Below are 22,352 nucleotides of genomic sequence, written 5' to 3'. Positions count from 1 at the left end.
AAAAGCCTTTGGAGCCTGAGTGCTGGGTTCGACTTCTGACCCACATACTCCGTGAGCTTGGGTGAATCATTTCACGTCTCCCTTTCCCCATTTTTCTCAACCATGAAAAGGGGGATAATGGCAGTGAGGAGCTGAGAACAGGGCACCACACACAGGTGATGGGCTTACCGTTCTTACACTTTCTCAAAACTCCTACTGATTCTGCGAGTGCTCAGAAAAAAAGTATTCTATTTCCAATAAATTCTCTTCAAGTTAACCGGAGTTGATTTCTTTTGTTTGCAACAAAGAACTCTAACTGATTTAGTGGTTAGGAGGCCAAAGAAACACAAAGATAGCTAGGTTATAATTCATGATTCCTGCTGCACCTTGACGAGTGTGACCCTTACGGAGATGGTGAGGCTTCTTTTCCTTCCTCACCGCGACTCAGCTCCCATCTCCAAATGCTGACAGCTTAAGAGTTCTCCGTGAACTCCTGCCCTCACGCATGCAGCTGGAATCTGGAAGCTGCCAATATCGATGATGTCAGAGCCCCCAGCCACACTTCCCTGCTAGGATGTCATGCTGAGGTCAAACATAAGAAGAGGCAACTTGGTGGTGGGTATCACCGGGAAGTGGCTTCCAATCATTAGATATACCTGCAGGCACATGGTTCCTTCTCACGCTGATAAGGGGGTCAGTGAGTGCCAAATGACCCTCAGAAGTGCACCTGTGCAGGAACCAGACTCAGAATAATTGGAAAATTCATGCCCCACTGGGACTTGGGCCTGTCAGTACCCACTGCAGGGAACAGGCAACGGCAGCCGCAGGTCCCGCCTTCCAGACACAAACCACCTTAGCACAACCGTCGGGCTGTCTTACACCTTCGCGCCTCTGCACCTGCTGTGCCCTCCTCCTTGCTTTGCCAGTGCACACAGTCGTCATTCAAAACTCGGCTCAAGTGTCCCTCCTTCATGTTGTCTTGCCCCCCAGAGTCTACGGAGATGCACCTTTTGTGGGCGCCCATGCCTCCCCACCCCTTATCATATTACCCTGTCATCATGCATTTACCTTTTCTTCTGCTAGCCTGTGTGGTCTTAGAGGATGGGGACTCCGTTTGCTTCATCTTTGTATGAACTACCAGGGTAGAGGCAATAAGTATTTGTTGAATAAATGAATTGTTTTTTTATTAGATAAATGACAGAGAAGTTTAAAAGTGAACCAAGGATCGGAGGCAAGGACTGGATCTCTATCTTAGCTTTGAATCTGACAGGCAATGTGATATTAGAATGGTCATGCAATTTCCCTTCTTACTCTTTGGGATCACTCGCTATAAAAAAGGATTATATGGTTCTCGTTCGTCATCAAGCACAGAGATACTATGAGGAGAATACGCTTGTTGAGGTACACTAACTCTCTAACTCTCTCAACTATCACTTTTAAACTTAGGAACTGCTAGATTCATGTTTCTACCATAGTAGAGTACGTGAAACAAAATGAAACCAACCGGAAAGAGGTTTAGGGCAGAGAAAAGAAGTTCAAAGAAAACCAAAGTAATAAAAAAGACAATTTTGGGGGAGCCTGCGTGGCGCAGTTGGTTGAGCGTCTGACTCTTGGTTTTGGCTCAGGTCGTGATCTCGGGGTCCTGGGATCAAGCCCCGCGTGGGGCTCCGTGCTCAGCAGGGAGCGGGCTGGAGATTCTCTCCCTCCGTCTCCCTCTGCTCCTCCCACCCTGTGCTATCTCTCTCAAATAAATAAACAACCCTTTAAAGATAAAAAGGCAATTTATACTCACTTCTGGACAGCATGCCCTGTTCCAGGAGTTGTATATGTGACAGAGAATATCTATTTCTCCCTAGCTCAGGGATTGTGGGGAAAAGCCCAAATTAAAAAAAAAAAAAAAGTCAAGACTAAAAAGAAACCTAAATATGAGTCTGGTAGAGGACACCACGAAACTTAAAAGTGTTTCCTCAGTGTTATGCAATCAAAGGAAAAGAGAGAAATATTTTGATCAGGAAACAGGGCAAGGCTCAGAAGAGAGACGCAAGATAGGAAGTGGAAAGAGTGTGGTTGTATCAGACAGGGTAAGCTAGTGAAGCCGTCATAACAAACTCTCCCTCCCACCCCCGCCCCACAGCTCAGAAGCTTCCAACAGCAAAGATTTACTTCTTGCTCACATAGAGTGCTCACTGCAGGTCACCTGTAACTCAATTTCACGTCCTCCTCATTTCAGGATCCGGCTAAAGGAGCATCCCACATTTGAGAGAAGAACAATGGCTACAGCTGAAACACATCCTGACTCTTAGTGCTTCTCCTGGGAGGTGGCGCCCATGACTTCAGCTCTCATGTCATTGGCTCACGTGAGTCACACGGCCCAGCCTTGTGAGGATGGGGCAAGAAGTACAACCATCCCACAAGGAGAGCAGAAAGTACTTGGAAGAAAAAACAAAATGTAGCAACGTGTTGCCTGGAGTCAGGCTGACTTTGGCTTCCCTTTACTAGCCATATGATCTTGGGGGAGTCCTTACTCTTCTATAGAGGCTGTATGTTGGGGGTTATAGTGCCTACTTCTTGCTGACGACAATTAAAATTGATAAAACATACCAGAATGTGTGCCTTTTTTTCTTCCTTCCTCTGGGTCACCTACCCCTCCTTCTACCATTGCCTTCTTCCTCCATCCTCCACCCTCCGTGCTGCTGACTTCAATGCAATGGATTTGGCAGTAGTCCCCGGTACAGGTTAGGGCAGGAAAGTATTTGAGATCCATCTATCTATCTATCCTGTATCTATCTAGCCACTATTAAGGTAATTGTGTGTGTGTGTGTGTGTGTGTGTGTGTGTGTGTGTGTGTGTGATACACATTGTAAGTTATAAGAGTACAGCTGATTTTTCACATTTTTCTTTGCATCTTTCTATTGTCTGAATTTTTTAAACAATGAGTATTATCCTTCTTTTGCAATCAGAAAAAACAATAAAGGGGCGCCTGGGTGGCACAGTGGTTAAGTGTCTGCCTTCGGCTCAGGGCGTGATCCCGGCGTTATGGGATCGAGCCCCACATCAGGCTCTTCCGCTATGAGCCTGCTTCTTCCTCTCCCACTCCCCCTGCTTGTGTTCCCTCTCTCGCTGGCTGTCTCTATTTCTGTCAAATAAATAAATAAAATCTTTAAAAAAAAAAAAAAGAAAAAACAATAAAGCTATTTCTGTTAAAAAAAAAAACCCAACATGTTACTAAGATCACATTTGAAATCTCCACCCTGAACTGCTAAGTAATTTTACAACTGAAAACTAACAGCTCCATGCTCTTTCCCCCAAATATCTTTAATTCAGGACATTTAAATGTGAGAACAATGTCCTGATGCAGCAATACTATATATGTTGCTGCTTTTATTTTTTTATTTTAATTCCAGTATAGTTAACATATGGTGTTAAGCAGTAATATTTCTTACCATAACCCTGGATGGTTAAGATTTTCAATATAGTTACTTTGGGTGCTTATCGTGAGGATTCATGGGAAAGTTGTAAGGATGAAATCTGCTTCTCCTGCGTCCTTCTCCTATTCTTTGCCCGGAGTCTTCAGGGCCCTGAGGATGTCGGCGCTGCCACCTTACACCCCCAGCTACCCTCACCCCACCCCCACCCCCCAGGACCTCATTGCCCCTGGCCCACAACTGGAATCTAAACTCCCACACCTGTTCCTGAGCCTGGTCTCTGCCACATCAGGAGCAAAGCCATTCAATGTGGCTGAATATTTTCTCAGGGCTTCAGGAAACAGTTGGTTTAATCTGCCTGGATTTGTGACTTTTGCCTTTCCATTGCCAGCTCTTTTTTGTTTCATTCCTCCATCCAGACTGACTATGAATGTTATTGTGTGCCATGGGTTGAACTGTGTCCCACAGAAATTCTGACATGGAAGTCCTAATCTCCAGTATCTCTTAATGTGACTTCTTTGGGGTTAGGGTCATTGCGGATGTAATCAGTGAAGTTAAAATGAAATCATAGTAGAGTAGGGTGGGCCCTTATCCAATGTGACCGATGTCCTTATAAAAAGGGGAAGTTTGGACACAGTGACACACACCTGGGGAGAAGGCCATGTGAAAATGGGAGTTCACAGCCATTAGCCAAGGTACCTCCTTAAGCTAGGAGAGAGGCCAGGGACCCATCCTTCTCTAGAGGCTTCAGAGGGAGTGTGGCCCTGCTGGCAGCTTGGTCTCTGACCTCGGACTTCCAGAGCAGTGAGACGGATAAACTGTGGCTGTTTTAAGCCACCCATTTGTGATCATTTGTTTCAGCGGCCCTAGCAAGCAAATGCATTCTGTGTCCCCTTCTGTCCTGCCACATGCTCTTTCATACGTATCACGGCATGGAAGCATAACACACACAGTCTGTCTCACATCATAAACATGGGGGTCGGGCTAAGGGGAAGCAGGTCAAGTTCCTGGGACCTTCAGGAAAGAAGTCGGGGACTATATTGAATGAGTGTCTCGAAGGTACTTCATCTCACCTCGTCCCACACCAGCCTTTCCAATGTGAGGAAACTGAGGCACAGAGGCATCAGAAACTGACTCAAAAACACAGCTCCAAGCCCATCCTAAACCTTTTGATTTCAATTCACATCCTCCCTGTTACTTCAGCCAGTGAAGGACTGGACGGTGGGGCAGGCGATCCTGGGTTGGATCTCTCTAGGCATCCATTTAATGCGACGGTGTGAAGGGGTCCCATCCGAGGACGGCGCAGCCTCTCAGCCCTACCGCAGGAGGACTCCTGTGAACGACCTCTGCCCCAGTGCCCTGCCACACCACACTAGGCCTTGACCCTCACAATAATAACCATGACAATGATGGCAGTGCTGGCTTTCCCCTACTGAACACCTACTAGGAGGTACGCACTGCCTTAAGTTCTTCAAGGGCATTATCCCATCAGTACAAGGTCATTCCATGGCAAGAGATAGAGTTTTAGGACTGTTGTCTCTGAAATGAATTTTCTTTCTTTCGTTTTTTTTTTTTAAAGATTTAATTATTTATTTATTTGACAGAGAGAGACAGCCAGTGAGAGGGGGAACACGAGCAGGGGGAATGGGAGAGGAAGAAGCAGGCTCCCAGTGCAGGAGCCCGATGTGGGGCTCGATCCCAGGATTCCGGGATCATGTCCTGAGCCAAAGGCAGACGCTTAACGACTGCGCCACCCAGGTGCCCCTGATATGAATTTTCTTATTCCCTGGTTTCTACTGCGTCCATAGCACTAAAGATTTCAGTAATATCACTTTAGCAGACTTCCGCTCAACCTAGTCTCTGGGCAAGAGGTAGCAGTGCTTAAGTGATGTATAGAATTCTTGAGTCACTATACTGTGTACCTGAAACTAACATAACACTGTAGGTTAACTATATTGGAATTAAAGTTTTAAAAACTTAGTGGAAAAAAAAAGGCATAGCAATACTAACATCTGGGAAAAGTCACACCGACATTTCCAGCCAGCTTCTGTGATGCCAGGAGATCAGCTCACTGTTTCTGATACCACTTCCACATATAATGAGAGATGGGGTGCCATGCTAATGAGTGTGGATGGCTCTTTTTAATCAGGGGCCCAGAAAAACGCAAAATCCCTCCTCCCCTCATTTTCCATGCCATTGACTGGGATGCCCCCCCCCCCTTCGTGAATTACTCTGTTCCATGATTCACCATGAATTAACACACACTGCACTGAAATAGTCACCTGTGGCATTGCTGTTAGAATACATTTTGGTGTTATCACTATTCCTTTATGAAATAAATGTTTCTCGTGGCCTATTGGGTGCTGGCTGCTGTGCTGGGTCCTGTGAATACAAGGATAAATAAGGCACAGTCCTTGTTGTCAGATGTTCAAAGTGTAGTGTTATTTATGCACGTGCTGTGTAAAGTTGGTTAAATAAAGAAAGACACCTGGTAAGTCTTAGCTGCAAGACACCATTGATAGGTATAAATAAGAAAAGTCTAATCAAGATGGGATTTTATTTTTAAAGCTGTCTGGATTATTAGAATGAGTGTCTATAAAGACTCTGAGAAGACCCAGTTGGCAGAAAAGTAAAATTGGGCACAGCCAGGACCATGCTTGCATGAAGACAGGACAGAGACCAGACAGTAATTCTGATTATGCATGGATGGTACCAAACAAGCCTGGGATAGGACGTCATGGGCACAAACGCCTGGGACCAGAATCCTGACTTTGCCCATGTACAAAAGCCATTTGCTGAGCAAAGGCAAGTGAGGTTCTCTATCACCCAGTAACGCAAACTGCTTTGTTAGGATCAGGCCAACTGCCGTCACTCGTAACTGAAATAGAATTGTCTTCGTGTCAATCACCTTTGATGAGAATTGGTCTTAGAGGTTTCTTTTCATGGCCAAATTACAGAAAAGAACATTTGCCTTTTTGTTGGGACATCTCCTTCCTTTTCACCTCTCCAAATTCTTCCCGTTGTCTGAAACCCCCCTCCCCTCCCCTCCTTTCTCTCAGTCCTCCCTCATGTCTCTGTTGGGCTGACTCCCTACTCCGTGCTCCTTCATACTCAGGGTTGGTTCCATACGCTTTCAGCACCAGCTGCTTGTACTCTGGTGTCGTTCTTTACTTCTTGTGCATCAGTGGAGAGATGAACCTCCCATCTATCTAATGACTGGAGCTGAGGACCAAGCCCGAATCATCCTCTTAATCAACCTTTTGGTCTGTTCCCTTTCATTGCCTCCTTCCTCCTGTGAATCTCTTTTCTCATCTAGCTTTCTCACTTTTTTTTTCTTCTGTCTCCTCTGTTCCCACCCTTATCCTCTTAACTGAGCAAAGCAATCTGAAATGTTCAGAGGTTTTTGCTACCACGTTTTACTGGCAAACAGGGTAAATATAACAACCTGGGGAAATGATAAAAATTTATAAGAATCTTCCAAAGGAATATAGCCAGGCTATTAGGGTTCTCCATTGAAATTGAAATAAAGCTAACATTAGATCTTTCTTAGCCCTTCAGGCTAGATGTGTCCTTAAATGTGGCTTCTGGAATTCATTTATCACATCATTCTTTTACCACTCCACATCTCCAGTGTTTTCAGTAAGTCTCACATGCTAAAAAATGGGTAATTGAAGATCCCTTTTTAAAAAACAAAAATCAGAAATGGCATCATATTTCTCAGTGTTCCTCTCCTTCAAGTGAATATATGTTAATCCCTGGCACTCTACCAGCAGATAATAAGCTACTTGAAAGTAGGAACTAGATTTTGAACATCTTTCTTAACACCTCACACACTGCTGTACGTTTAAGTTCCTTCTTTCTTTCTTGACTAAGAAAACTCCTCATCGTTCAAGACATCAGCTCAAACATCATCTTCTCTTCAATCTCCCCTCACTGCTCTTTTCCCCTTCCCCTTCTGAAACTCCAGGCAGAATTAACTATCTTCTCCTCTCTGTTCCCTCACTGGTTCATTCACATTTCAAATATGGCACTCATTCCACTTTTTAATATTAGTTCAATGTACATTAGGTTGGTTATAAAATGATCCTGCTCCTCCAGTCGCCTATGAGCTCTCCTGTGGCCTATTTTATATGTACCCACAGCCCCCAGCACAGCCTGTGAATTATAGTAGGTGCCCAACGAATGCTTTCCCAGTGGAATGTTTTGATTGGATAAAACAGAGAGCCATGGGATGATGTTTGTCCTTCCTGTGTTAGAGGAAACACAAATAGACTCAGGAATGAAGGTATCTTAACTGTGCAGCTTTAACTCATACTTTATTGGGCCCCAGCACAGAGGTTCCATCATTATCACCACCACCACCACCATCACCATCATCATCGTCATGACACCCAGCAAACCCCAAAGGAGCAAGAAACATGGCAGATGACAGCATGAATCCTGCCTGTTTTACCTAGATAGCTCTAACGCCTGGGAACCCCAATGGAGAGAAGCAGCAGAGGGACCTGTGTAACTTCCTATGATGTACATGAGCAGAAATCCCTCGAGGAACAATTTCAATTTTGTTTTACTAGTATAGGAAGATACTTCCCCATGGTTCTCTCATTTCTATAAGTCTGACCAATGAGGCACAGATTGCTCTTTTTTCTGGACAACGTTTCCAAGAATGTTTGTCTAGACAATAATCTTGGAAGCTAGAGATGCTGTCTCTTTCTGGAGCAAAGTGTCTCCCACTAAACAAAAAGATTTGGGCTCCCCAAGTTCAGGGGTCCTCTCCTGTGATACAACCTACTACGTGTGCTGGTGGCATCTGGCCCTCTTCATATCACCCAGTGGTACAAAGTGTGAGCCCCCCAGTGTGAATGGGGACTCAGGAAAGTGGCACAAACATGCTGATACTCTGACTATGGCTCTTGCTATGAGTGATAAATTGTTCTTCATTTCTGACCTGGGAGTCTCATGGCTTCTGCCTGCATCCATGAAACTGTGGTAAGTGAATTTGATAGCTGTACATAGGCTAAAATTTCAAACCCCTCACAGCTGCTTACACTTTCACCCCCAGCAGGATTTTCTTGCCTTTAATGTGCCCTGACTTGCCCTTCTGTGAGGAAGACAAACATTGGTCAGTGATAAGCTGCAAAGACTTGTAAAGGAAACCAATCTGAGAGGTAATAATCACACCTCCTAACAAGCTGATGGTATGTGCTGATGTTCCCATGAAAGATGTGAAATAGGGTGAATGATCCTATTGTCTAGGGCAGGCACAGTCATTTTGGAGTCTCTTTATTATACAGGGCTGAAAGGGAGCAGTCACATGTCCCAGTGACTGGGAAGGTCCCTGTTCCTTGATCTGAATGTTTTCAAGCCGCATTTCTTCAACAGTTACTGAGTACTGCTCAGAAGCAGGGTTCTATCTTAATGAGATTTTCCAGAGGTTTCTTGTTCTCTTTGGTTTTATTCAAGCAAGCCACTGTTTGATTCTTTTTAAATCTATCTCAAAAGGTATTTAAGGCAGTAGAATTCAGTAGTGCATACCTTAGAAGAGAGAAGGAGAAGGGTGGGGACATAAAATGAAGCCAGAAATAAGTCTTGGAATCTGTAACATAATTAAATCTATTATGTATGCACCAAATATTTGGCTCTAAGCATTTTAGCAACTGAAGGGAAAAGTGAAACCTGATTAGTTACATAACCTAAAGAGACCGTTAGATTAAAAAAGGGAAACATTTGCACCCGAGAAGTTGGCTTGCAAGAGGAATGTGACAGTCACTGCAGGGAGGTGCAAAGCCCCATGAGGACACTTCTCCCTTCCACAACAAAATCCTAGAAGCAACTCCTATCCTTCTACCCCAACACTCTGAGCAAGGTGAAGCCCCATGTGGCTGGAGAAAGGGAAAAAAGAGAAAACCTATCTTTCTGGGGAAGATGCAGGAAACAGTCATAGGTCCAAAATATTTGAAGGTTACTACTGCTGGAGAAGGGCAGGACAACTAAGAAAATGCAGAGGAAATCTGGAAAGGTGTTAATCAGTGGATATGACACAGCCTAGGAAAGAATCAGTGAGCTTGAAGAGTGGTCAATGGAAATTACTGAAACTGTAACACAAAGAGACAAGAGGAATGATTGAAGAAAAAAGAACAGAGCATCTAAAAACTGTAGGACAATATCAATTTAACATATATGTAATTGGAATTCCAGAGATGAGAGAGAAAGAGAGAAAACAGAGCAAAGGAATTATCTAAAGAGATAATAAAAGAGAATTTTTCAAAAATAATAAAAGAAATCCACCCACAAATCTAAGAAGCTCAGAGAATCCCAAGCAGGATATGAACATGTAAACTTCTTTCTATTACTGCTGTCTTTCTCCTAATTCAAGTCTCCATCTTTATAGCCCAACCTACTCCAATAGCCTCCAGTTGGTCTTCCTGCCCCACTCTTGTCCCCCTACTATGCAGTTTGTAAACAGCAGTTAGAATGAGTTAAAAAAAAAAATAAACATCACTCCCCAGCTTAAAGGCCTGTGTCCCACTGAATTTACATAAAAGCCAACCTGTTCATTGTGGCCCGCCTGGCTCTGAGTCCTCAGCTCCCTGTCTATCTCTCTGTTCCTGCTACTTATTCATCTTTTTTTTTTTTTTCATTACACTCCAAACACAGGGGCCCATTTCTGTCCTACAAACACACTGGGCATCTTTCAACTCTGGGTCCTGGTTCTTGTTTTCCATATGAAACACACTGCTTTAAGAACTGGGCAGGGCTGGCCAATTCTCATCCAGTTTTCAAGTCTCACTTTTTCAACCTTCTCCCCAAAGAAGTCCACCAGGTCCTTTTTACCACATTATTTTACTTCCATCAGGAATTACTCAATAACCACTAAGAAATCATCCAATATCAGAAATTATCCAATTAATCTGTGCACTTGTTGATCTCCTTTCTATTAGAACTACATTTATGCTCTTTGTGGGAAGAGAACACATCTTCCTGTGGCCTCAGTGTTTAGAATGGTACCTGGTATGATTTAGACATTCAAGATTTACTCATTGATTGAATAAGTAATTAGTTAAATTGAAGAATAAATACTCATTAGAAGCATAAGCTCAGAAAAAGGACTTCAAGGTCAAAAGGCACCATCAACTTTTTAGTTATCCATAGTTAAGTACTAGAGATTACTTTTAATTATGTGGGTATACTGCTCAGCTGATAGGTGAAGTCAACCATATGGCAACACATAATTTATTGAGTGATGATAAGCCACCATTTTCATTTTAAGATGCCTCTCATTTCTGATTATTCATATTTTATTGGTTTCCTGGTTTTATTACTACCACCCAGAATCAAATTATTAACAAAGATTGAGAGAATGGACAATATTTGTACAAATATTTGCCTATTTTCCTAACACAACCTTGACCTCATTTTTAAAACTATGTACTGTCTGAACAGATTTTTCAAATGACATGTGACCAAGGCCCAGCCTTCTGGCAGGGGCCAATGTTTCTGTCTGCTATGTGTGTCATTTAGACCTCTTCCACACTCTTGAGTTCACCAGCCCCACCTCACCTGTCTCTGTCCCTTCTGGATGATTCCCTACTGTTGGTCTCTCCTCCAAACCTCTTAACCTCTCTAGAGCCACCTGGAAAATGAAGAGGCAGTGCTATGTGACCTGTTACATTGCTTCCTGCCCTCAAACTCTTTTATGCTGTTTATTCTAAACTCGATGCTTTGTCTCTTCCTCACCCATTTACTTCCATTTTCTGCTGCTCCATTACAGTTGAATGAAAGAGGGGTTGTGTCCCGATCTCTGTCCCTACCTTTTAGGATATTTCTCCCATTCATAATTACTCTTTAGATGATGCTCTACACTTCTGTTGTTGTTCAGATACATACACAGCATTCTATTACATTTTTACAGTTAATCAAAATGTACAATGAAGAAATTTAAAGGATCTTTTTACAGAATCATTTCACAACTTGCTGTGCAACCGTAGCAAGCCCCTGAGCCTTAGTTTCCTCATCCGCAAAATGAGTAGGCTGGACTTTATGATGTCTGCTGGAAACAGCCTATCCTAGGAATTAAAATTTCTAAATCCTGCAGTTTTTGCTTTGCAAGACGAAATTCCAAGCAGGGAGGGGTGAATTCACACCTTCTCCCTCCTCCCCTCCAGTGTCACCTGGATTCTCCCTTGCCCCTTTAGGTTGCATAGTTTTGATACTTCCAACCTCTACCACTCCCTAGGCAGGCCCTTAAAAACTGGCTCAAGAGTGGATAAAGCACTCTCTGCTTCTTTATAGAACAGCTAAGTAGCAAACCAAAAGGAAATCCAGAGATATCAACAGTAAGCCTGTTTCTCTTCAATCCAGGAAAGCAGCAAAGAGCATTTGTCCAGCATTTCCTTCTCCAGAGACACCCACACTGGAGCCCAGAAGGGCTCAGATGGCTCTGCACACACCCCCACCCCTCAGAGATTCCTGTTCCCCGGGGCCCCACAGTCCTTGAACATTGCATTGTCTCCCAGCACACAGAATTTGCTGAACCTAAAGATTGTGTTTAGTGCGAGAGTAATTAAGTAAGTCTCCCGGGTTCAATCTGCTCAGACCCGCTAGAGTCCACGTAGTGAGTCTCGGCTTCAGGCTTGAGGCGGTGCCCCATTTCTCCGATGACTTGCACAGTTACAATGACGGGCCCAGTGCCAAAAAGCACCCCCACCAGGGTTTCTCAAATTCTGAAGTACATGCAAGTCAACACGGGGTCTCACTAACATGCAAACCCTGAGTCAGTAATTACGACTGTGGCAGGTCTCAAGATTCTATATTTCCAACAAGCTCCTGGGTGCTGGGGCCGCTGCTTCTCAGCTGACTACACTGTGGTCATAGGTCCTCGTCCAGAGGTCAGCGCACTGTTTCCCTACAGAGGACCAGATGGTAAATATTTTCAGCTTTGCAGTCCACAGAGCTCTGTTGAAACTACTCACCTCTTCCAACAGCCACTGTAGCCAAATGCAGCCACAGGCAATATATAAACAAATGAGCAGGGCTCTGTTCCAGTAAAACTTTATTTATAAAAACAGATGGTGGGTGACAGTTTGTCAACCCTTTCCCTAGTCTGTCTCAAAGATGAAGACATACGCTCCCCTCGAGAACACTCCACATTGTTGACATCCACAGCTCAAGTCTCAGCACCGTGGACATCCATCCACATAAAGGACCTCTCACGGCAGGCTAAAAATACCATACCTCAACCATGGAATGAAACCACAGCATACAGTATGAAGTATATCTACCACTAGTAATGTCCTTTCTCGTTCTTCAAGGTCTTCCTAAATTCTAAACCCTTCCATCGTTATAAACAGTCTTCAAAAAGAAGGTAAAACAGTTCAAGCTTACGGGTTTTTGCCTTCTTCTCTGAAAGCCACTTTGTTTTTCCAAATGTGTGGAGTGCTGAGGAAAGCATATCTTTCAAAGGTTGTTAACATAAGGTTCTTTCTAATAATTGTTCCAGAATTACCAACCTGTTTGGAATTAAATCCAAGCATGGGGCTGGGATATAGCCCAGGTGGCTTTGAAAACATGGTGATGTTAACATAGAGCATGGTTTGAGAGGATGTGGTTGACTTTAGTTATCAGAGTAAGCTCTTGTTTCCAGAAGTCAAAGCAGATCAGCCATTGTTTCTTAGACAACTTGGGTCAGATGGAACAGAAGCCAGCATACATACTTCATTTCTGAGAACTTCAGAGTTGGTGAAAGATTCAACTTCTCAAAAACCCAGACTTTGGCTCAGATTGTGCATATTTCCATGGCATGTGCTCCGAGGACCCTGATGCTTTTCCATTCAGTAGCACTGGGCTGAGAATCAGCTGCTAGTGTGCCACAGTCAGCCATTGAATGGTAGCACTCAGACCTCCCCAAAGGGTTTTACCAGGTACGTCTCTCTACTGAGCTCTCTTTCCCCCCATCCAACCCCACTCTAAAGTGCCTAAGTAGGCTCTGAAGGCTCGGTCTTTTCACAGGCATTCAAATCAAGAGGGGTGCTTGGGCAATTAGCTGCTCAGATCAAACCAATTTTTGAGAGAAGGCAGATCGACAACTAGTAGTTAAAAATATAAAAATCTAGATACTTGTAATCCTGTTTTTAAAAATAGCTCTAACAATAATGTAATGAAAATAGCAAACAGCAATTACTAGACACAAGATAATCCACCCTATTTTCACTCCCCAAGGTCACTGTCTACATGAATTTTTTCTTATTTACATAATTTTTCTATTGGGAGAAAATAGGTATAAACTTTATGGAAGGCAATTTGGCAACATTAAACAAATATCTTAAGGCCAGATATCTTTTCACATAGTATCTCCATATTTAGAAATTTAACCTAGGGAAAAAATAAGAGTATAGGCATAGATTTAAGTAGAAAGATGTGTATAACAGCATAAGACTGAAAACAATCTAAAGCCCAGCACTGAAGTGTTGATCAAATAAAATATTAAATCCTTATGAAGGAATGGCATGCAGTCATCACGAATGATGGACATTAACTGACAGAAAAGATACTTATATTGTATTATTAAAGAAAAAAGATACAAAATAAATGTATGATAGAATTCTACAAGAAAAACCCAAAACATTAGAAATGTTTTTCCTCTCCAAATTAGAATTTGGAGATATTTAATTTTTACATTTCTACATTTATAATTCTAATTCTTTTTTTTTTTTAAAGATTTTATTTATTTATTTGACAGAGAGGCAGCCAGCGAGAGAAGGAACACAAGCAGGGGGAGTGGGAGAGGAAGAAGCAGGCTCCTAGCAGAGGAGCCTGATGTGGGACTCGATCCCAGGACCCCGGGATCACGCCCTGGGCCAAAGGCAGACGCTTAACGACTGAGCCACCCAGGCGCCCCTATAATTCTAATTCTTAATGAGTATTTATTACTTGGGCTATAAAGTACTACCGATATCCAAATAAGTGTACTTATGATCCTAGTTCAGCTATGATTACACGTTCTGTCTTTATGTTGTTTCTTTTAATGGAGGAATCTTTCCCCTGAGGCTTTAAAGGCTAAAAGCCTTTCCTTATCCCTTTTATAAAACAAGGTAGGACATGGTGCTGAGAAGCCAAGTGACCTTTGGAAGAACTTCAGGGCATGAGAGTAACCTGAGGTCCTGTTTTCCCTGAAATTTCTAGGCCTTATCACTTCCTTTGCTCTTGTGAAGTGATGACTCATTAGGAATGGTAATCCTGGGGTATCAACGAGATTTTGTTTTAATACTCTCTTATTTTCCAGGGTTCTCCAAAGACTTCTAAAGACGGGTTTATCCAGCATTTTATACCTCAGTTCAGGAATCAATTTCTACCCATTTTAATTCAGGGTTGACCATTTGCACCCAGCAAGAGTGCACCCAGGACGAACTGGTTGACATTCTGTGATGTGTCACTCTAGGGAAGAGATACAGCTCACAATGATCCTTTCTCCCTGGCTTCAGGAAAATTAGAATTCCATGATCAATAGGCAAAAAGACAAAAGCTCTCCTGGAAAGCTTCCCTTCTGTGTCCCGTCTTCCACAACTACTGTTTCTTCATATCAGAGCTCTTTGAAATTATTAATCTTTTTCCAGAAGAATCATCTGAAAATGTGTTACAATAACCAACATATGGAAACAACCTAAGGATCCATCAATAGACAAATGGATAAAGAAGAAGTGGTATGTATACACACACACACACACACACACACGCACGCACGCACACACAGGAATATTACTCAGCCATAAAAAAGAATGAGATCTTGCCACTTGTGACAACGTGGATGGACCCTGAGGGTGTTATGTTAAGTGACATAAGTCAGAGAAAGACAAATACCATATGATTTCACTTACAAATGGAATCTAAAAATAAAACAAATAAACAAAAGAAAACCCAGACTCATAGATGCCAAGGACAGGGGTGGTTGCCAGAGGGGAAGAGATTTGGGGGTGTGTGAAATGAGTGAAGGGGATTAAGACATACAAACTTTCAGTTATAAAATAACTAAGTCATGGGGATATAATGTACAGCACATGGGAGATACAATCAATAGTATTGTATTAACTTTGTATGGGGACAGATGGTAATTAGATGTATCATGGTGGTCAGTTCGCAATGTATATAAATGTGGAATCACTATGTTGTACATGCAAAGCTAATAGAATCTCGTATGCCAATTATACTTCAGTAAGAAATTAAATACATAAAAATGTGTTTAGCCCAAACCTGAAGTTTTTACACCATTTTCAAAAGGTGATAATCAACCTTGTTTTAAAATAGATTTCAGTGTCACTTAGATGTCTCTTTGCTAAAGAATCACTAATTAGATGGCAAGCTCCAGTCACGCTTGGGAGGAATTAGAGCAGGGCTTTAATGAAGGCTCCTGCAGGCACAGGAGTGTAGGGAAATGTTTCTGTCCCAAATCTAGTTCTGGTACTACCACAAGGCTTTGTCATGGCTGCTGGGATTTTTGGATGATAACAACAACAGAGACTTCAAGTTTTACTGAAGAACTTAAACTGTCCCCGTGGGAATGTGAAATCAAGTGTTTCAGTTTCTCTTTCAAAAGTAGCCACCCTTACAATGGAGGTCTAGATGCCTGCCCACAAAACCAGACCAAACACTCCACTTGGGCTCCCTAGCCCCTCGTTGAGCTGCTCATAGTAACTACTCAACAACTGTCTTTTCTGTAGAAAAAATAGCACCTGCTAAAAGATAACAGGAGAACTTCTATTCATTCTTAAAAAGTATCTCACGTCATTCCTTCCGGATTGGGGAGGATATCTTTGTTCCCTGAAGCTGTGGCATTGCGTATAAAATTGAGACACCAGATTCTGCATAGTCCTGTTTCCCATAGATAACTTTCCCACTCTGTTGAGCAAATATCACACGTGCTTACAATATTTCCTCATAACTTTGCATGGTTGGTTGAGGATAGAAACGTTCTAAAAGTACTGTGTATACCAAGGGAGGGATGACCAGTGATTTTTTCCTGCATAATCTTTGTTCTTGAAACCATAGCTCCTTATCCAACTCACTTTTCCTGGCAAGAGTCTTACTCTCTTTTAAGATTGCATGCTCATCTCAATTCATGTTGGTTTTCACTCTTCACTAAGTCTAAAGATTTCGGTGGCAACACCTAGAATTAGTTCTGGCCCTCTAGACTGTGAAAGGTAACAGCTTGTGAAATCTGAATGTGAACCTACACTTCCTGTCTTGGTAACTGATCACGGCCTCTTTGCAAAGATTTATTTATTTGGGAAATGATGTCTCTTCTGCAAATTTCCCATTCCAAAGTGGGTGTCTAATGTTTTCCCCATTTCTTTTCTAATTTTCTGATTTGAAAATGTTGAATTACAACAATAGCACCCACATTGTAGCAGATGAAATTATATAGTTACTAATTATAACAAATCTATAGTAGGAATGGTTAGTCCCTTCTCTTCTCATCTATGCTACCTTTTTTGTCCATTTCCAGTTGGATGATACAAGGTAACCATGGCAAATTGCTTGTTTTCCTGTCTTTCCTCCTCAAGCAGAATATGTAGTTCCTGTTGGGCCATTTGGAGATCTTCTGCCTCGTTGGGGGGTGAGAATTTACCGTAAAGAGGATATTGAATGATAAGTGTCCAAATTTGCAGATGTAGTTGGAGTCATCAAGTAAGGGACTCTAACTCTGCTGGGCCAGAATCACCGACCTTGGGTGCCAGTGAGTCCAGTTGTGTGGCTTGCCCTTTGGATAGAAAATTAAGGTGAATGTTCATTAGAAGAACTGACCCCACTCTTGGCTGGGGACCTGAAAAAGGATGTGACCTGATTTTGAGGATTCTCCCTCCCAGTGTCAGGTACTGAGGACACTTTGACAGCCACGAGTTGGCCCTTAAGAGTCTGTTCCATTTTCACTTGGGATGTGGCAGCTCCAGGCAGGTCACTGGGGAGGAAGGCTTGCAGCCTGCAGAGCAAAGTATGGCTTGATCTGCAGGGCCCCCACACTCCCACTGCCATGAGTGGCAGAGTCCCAGCAAGAGAAAGTCTCGGGGGGAAAATGATGCTCCCTTCTTAGAAGGGCACACACCCAAATTCTCAAATAAGGCCCACAAGGAATTATATCTTTCTTCTAGGCTGAGAGGCATTCTGGGGTAGAAAGTGCTGGAGACTCCTTGAGAGAGTAGGCAAATTTCTGCTCTGGAAGCTGAGGGGAATTCTGCTCTGTAGGAAATAGTGTGTCCTTTCACTGAGGGCTGGGATAGAATCTTTGCTGCCTTCAGGAAGGATGAATCAAGAGTGGGGAAGCATCAGACATTTTCCTGCAGGTGGATGGGAACACTTGCACTTAAAAAATCTTTTTCCACAGCGGAAGGGGGCTTCGGATGCCATAAATCGGGGAGGGCCGTCGGGGGAATTTATAAGTCAACTTTGAGAACAAAAAAAGCCCTGCTACTGCATTCTGGGTGTCCTTTGTGTAGAATCATACAATTTCAGGGGGAAAGGGACCGAGTAAGTCACCTTTCCATGCCCTTCCCATTCCCGACACCCAGTTCAGAGTACCTGGATTCATTTCAGCGTTTGTTAAATGACTGATGAGGGAAGGAAGGAAGGAAGGAAGGAAGGAAGGAAGGAAGGAAGGAAGGAAAAGGAAGGAAGGGAGGGAGGGAGGGAGGGAGGAAGGAAGGAAGGAAGGAAGGAAGGAAGGAAGGAAGGAAGGAATTACTGCCTTCTGCCAGCTCTTCGGAGAAGAGGCCAGTCACCCTTCTCGCACCCTCTTCTTTGCACCTGTGCCCCCGGGGCCCTGCCCAGGCTGCTCTCACCTTGTGCTGTTTCCACATGGCTCCCAGTGGCTTCACCTCGTGCTTGCCGTGACGGCCCTCCTCCAGGCACAGATAGCACACCGGGGTTCGGCAGCTCACACAGTACATACTGTAGTTCTCCATTTCGTGTTCGGGGCACGTAGGGAACTTGCGGGCCGCGCTGCCCCCAGCCGCTCCTGCGCCCCCCGGGCTCTTGCAGCCGCCGCCTCCGCTGGGGGCGCCCTGGGCTGAGCCTGGGGATGCTGAGGCGGCCTCCGCGGGAGCGGGCGGCGGCGGCGGCTGCACCAGGCGATGCTTAGCGAAGGGTCCGCGGGATGGATGGCATTTGAGCTGGCAGGCAGCGCAGTAGAGCACGTCGCACTGCTCGCATAGCGTGGCGGCGGGCTCCGGCGGGGTGCGGTCGCACAACTGGCAGATGGCCACTGCAGCGGCTGCGGAAGCCCCGTGCACGGCCCCGCGGCCCTGCTGGTACCGTTGCACGATGGCCTCGAGCAGCCGGTTGCGCTGGAAGCCGCGCAGGCCTCGGTGGTCCAGGGAAGCGCTACGGTGGCACTGCGGGCACGTGATAGAGCTTGAGGAGGACGAGGACAGCGAGGAGCAGGCGGCACCCCGGGCCGCGGCGGCCGAGGAGCCAGGTGGTGCAGGCACCATGGGCAGCACGCGAACCCCATTGGGGGACTTGAGGCTCGGGGTGTAGGAACCATAACCACTGTCCGTCTCACTGTACAAGCTCAGCTTGTCCGCGTGGTCCCCGCCACCTCCCGCACCGCCGCCCAGGCCGCCAGCTGCGCTACCGCTCGCGCCGCTGCAGGCCTGGCCAGCAGCTGAGTCGTGGTCCAGAGGGGGCGCCGCTGCGGCGCCAGCCGGTAGCCCCGAGCCCCGGGAGTGCAGGAGCGGCTGGGGCAGGTGCTGCTCACCGTCCGGTGTCTGCACGGCGATGGTACGAGCGCAAGGAAGGCAGACGTTGTGGGAACAGGGCAAGATGATGGGCTCCCGAAACAGAGAGCCGCACACGGGGCACTTCAGCTCCTCCTCCATCGCGGCGCGGGCAGACCGAGCTGCTCAGGGTGGGAGGTGGAACGACCCAAGCTCCAGAGACAGGCGGAGGGAACCAAGCGTGGTTAGCACCGGAGAGACTGCAAGCGAGGGCATTACACAGGCATGACCACTTCACAGCCCGGGGGCACGCCCCTCTCTCTGTCCTGGGGCCACCGCCCTAGGACCACTGGGGGCAAGAGAAGGGAGGGGGTCCTCACCTCCTGCCCGCGAGGCTTCTGCGCCAGCGGCTTCAACCTGCGGCCAGAGTCCGGAGCCAGTCGGCTGCCCTCGTGATGGCCTGTGAGGCGCTCTAGGTGATGAATCAGCACTAGCGCCGCCGCCGGCTGCGGCGCGCGTCTCCTCTGCACATCAGGACCAGCGGCCCGGCTGCCGTTTCCTAGCTGTTCTGTTTCAACCCCTCTTCTCCGGTGGGCAGCTTCTCAGGAGCTCCCTTTTGCCCCTGCCCCGCCCCAATCAGAGCGATCAGTAGGTGAGAAGGCGGGTGAGCAGGCCGCTTGGCCGTGGGGCTAGGTTCAGCACCACGAGGCGACGGACAGCGCCCAGAGCTTGAGGCGGAGCCCCAGCTCCTAGCGCGCGGACTGAGGGGCAGCCACCTGGCGTGCAGGGTCGCGGCTCCAGCGACTGTATCTGCGGGGCCCGGCCGGCTCGGAGACCTTCGCTCGCCGCTCTCCCCGGTGGCTGCTGGTGCGAACCAAAAGCGCCCTGGGCTTTCTCCCCCGCGGCAAGAATTGACCCGCTTCCTTGGTTCGCTGCTGCCGCTCCTGCGGCGCCTCTGACCTTGGCCGCGCGACGCTGCAGCCAGCGGGCGGAGGGCGAGTGCCCGGCTGGCTCGGGAATCCCCTCCCCGCCTCCCTCTTGCCGCCGCCGCCTCCTCCCCGCGCGGCGTGCTGAGGAGTTGTAATTTCCAGAGCAGAGAGTAGTGGGGGGCGGGGGGAGCCGAGGAGGCGTCAGCTCAGCGAATAAGGGCTCGCCTTTTGCTGCTAGGGGAGTCAAGGGGCAATTTTAAGCGTTTCGTAGAGAGGATAATTGTTAATAATAATCTATTATTTGGATGGAGATTGCATCTTGAATTAGTACAACGCCCCGCCCCGCCCCGCCCCTGCCATCCTCTCCGGTGCCCGCTCCCGCGCTCCCACCCATCACCATAAAAGGGTAGAAGGGAACCTAAAAAGCCAGTTGTTTACAAATGGATAGGTAGCATGGTTTGACAGTCACTTCCTGAATCTATGATAGAGCAAAAAATGCAAGTCACAAAATGTCGGACCGCCTGAAGTCAAAGGGTGAGGTTGTATTTACGGATTGAACCACAAGCCATTTTCTCTCTTGGTTTCAACCGCGGTCTATGCCAGTCGTCCTACAGACTGAGTGAGGACACGAGATGGGATTTCTAAAATGGGACTCCCTGGCGAAACGCGAAAACGCGCCAGTTTAGGCCCCTTGGTCCTTGAAACAGAGCACCCGGAACCCAGTCCTACCCTGCCGCAGATGGGGCGGTTTGGGTCCGGCGGGGAGTCAGCGAGCAGAGGTGTTAGTTTTATGAATGGGGAAATCTCCACGCCAGCCACGAGCTACGGGAACAGCCTCCCACCCGCGGCCCTGGCTGCTTCGTCTGCTCCGCTGTTCTCTCTCAGCTGCCGAGGGAAGGATGGTGGGGGGAGGCCGAGGGCTCGGTGGGTGGGGATAGGCAGAAGGAAGGGCTCTTCGTGCGGCAGGCTCTGCCTACGGAAGTGTCACCAGGCATGAAACAGACACAAATTAGAAAATCGTTTGTTTAGAAATGATATGAATATTGAAGTCACGCCTCCTGCGTTCTCAGATTTTCCAGTACCCCAAACAAAGACAAGATAGGCGCCACAGAGCAAGGCGTGGAGCGTCAGCATCTGCCAGTCACCGGGTGAGGGGGCTGCTGTGGCTGGCGGGTTACAGCAGGAAAAGGCTGCGGTCCTGACTGCGGCTGTCAGGGATCACTCGCACGCAGACCACTGGGGGAGAGGGGTGGCGAGGCTCTCCTGACAGTAGTCCGCCCGGCCCCGAACTTCGCGATTGCCAGCTCCTTTACTGAGCAGTCGCCCCACCCTGAGCAACTTGCTTACGCTTTCCCCGTCCCGGATCTCACATCTGTCAAATGAGTCAAATTATGTATGCGAACTAAATGAAGTAATCCTAAATACAAATTGCATAGCCTACTTCCGGCTTAACATCCTGTGACTCTTTAGTGCGGTTTTGTGTTGAGCCGCCTGGCTCCAGTCTGTCTTAAGGCTGAAGAGCTGGCAGGTCAACCTCGTGCCAGATAGAGCCCCACGGAGCTAAGAGACCTGACTTGACTTCCTTTCAGCTACAGGGGGCTTAGAACAATTATTTAACCAGGTATCAAGGATCCCCAGGTGGGAGATGGTGACAAGCCTGTCCTAATCTGGCTTCTATAGATAAAGCCATAATGAGCTGGATTCTGCCTGCAATGCTTTGATAAGCCTTCAAGAAAGTTCCTACAGTATCAGCTCCTGGATGCCTGGCATGAGTATAGTAGGTCTGTGACTGAATGCACTTGAAGATGCATTTCTTGTGATTTCAGCATCGTGATTGCTCAGTCCAGCCCAGCCCAGCCTCCTGGTGACTGCAAAGAAAGTAATAGCCTCTTTTCTATTGTAAACAGCCCCCTCCCCCACCAAGCAGTCATAAACCTGAGACCCACTCTGTCATTTTCAGACCAAGGTAAACTGCTTAGGGGCATGGGGAGGGCTGCTGGAGGGGTATGTAATCTTTCCCTGTACAGAGGACCTACAATTCCAATAACTCTGTCACTCAAGCTGAGCATGATTTTGTTTCCCTTGGGGAGGAAGCTCATCTAATACATCAGAATTGTACACCTATGCATTTCTCACATGTCCTCCATCCCCACCACCTCAGTTCCACGACCTATCAGCTTAGACTTGTACTGCACTGTTGCTAAGGCACTGCTCACTTGGGGGATTGGTATTCCATAGCTGCTTTGTATGAGCTGAGGTTACACAGTCAGTTCCAACATTTCACTGTATAGAATCATAATTACTAACAACTGTCA

The 22,352-nt window shown here is 46.3% G+C and overlaps 1 protein-coding gene across 3 annotated transcripts in view; it reads right to left on the bottom strand.

Moving 5' to 3' along the window:
- LOC113259037 (tripartite motif-containing protein 67) overlaps positions 1 to 19,270 on the bottom strand; it is a 48,520-nt gene extending 29,250 nt beyond the window's left edge. For 2 of the 3 annotated variants that reach the window (XM_026504184.4, XM_057307651.1), the window contains exon 1: positions 18,233 to 19,270. In XM_026504184.4, coding sequence (XP_026359969.1) covers positions 18,233 to 19,270 — 1,038 coding nt within the window. The remainder of the gene's footprint in view (positions 1 to 18,232) is intronic. The other variant, XM_026504185.4, reaches the window with a different exon arrangement.
- Between the last annotated feature and the right edge of the window lie 3,082 nt (positions 19,271 to 22,352).

This window comes from Ursus arctos, unplaced genomic scaffold (genome assembly GCF_023065955.2).
Source record: "Ursus arctos isolate Adak ecotype North America unplaced genomic scaffold, UrsArc2.0 scaffold_53, whole genome shotgun sequence".
Taxonomy (NCBI): Eukaryota; Metazoa; Chordata; class Mammalia; order Carnivora; family Ursidae; genus Ursus; species Ursus arctos.
Note: the sequence above shows the minus strand (reverse complement) of the source record. Positions and strands in the feature narration are given on the sequence as shown.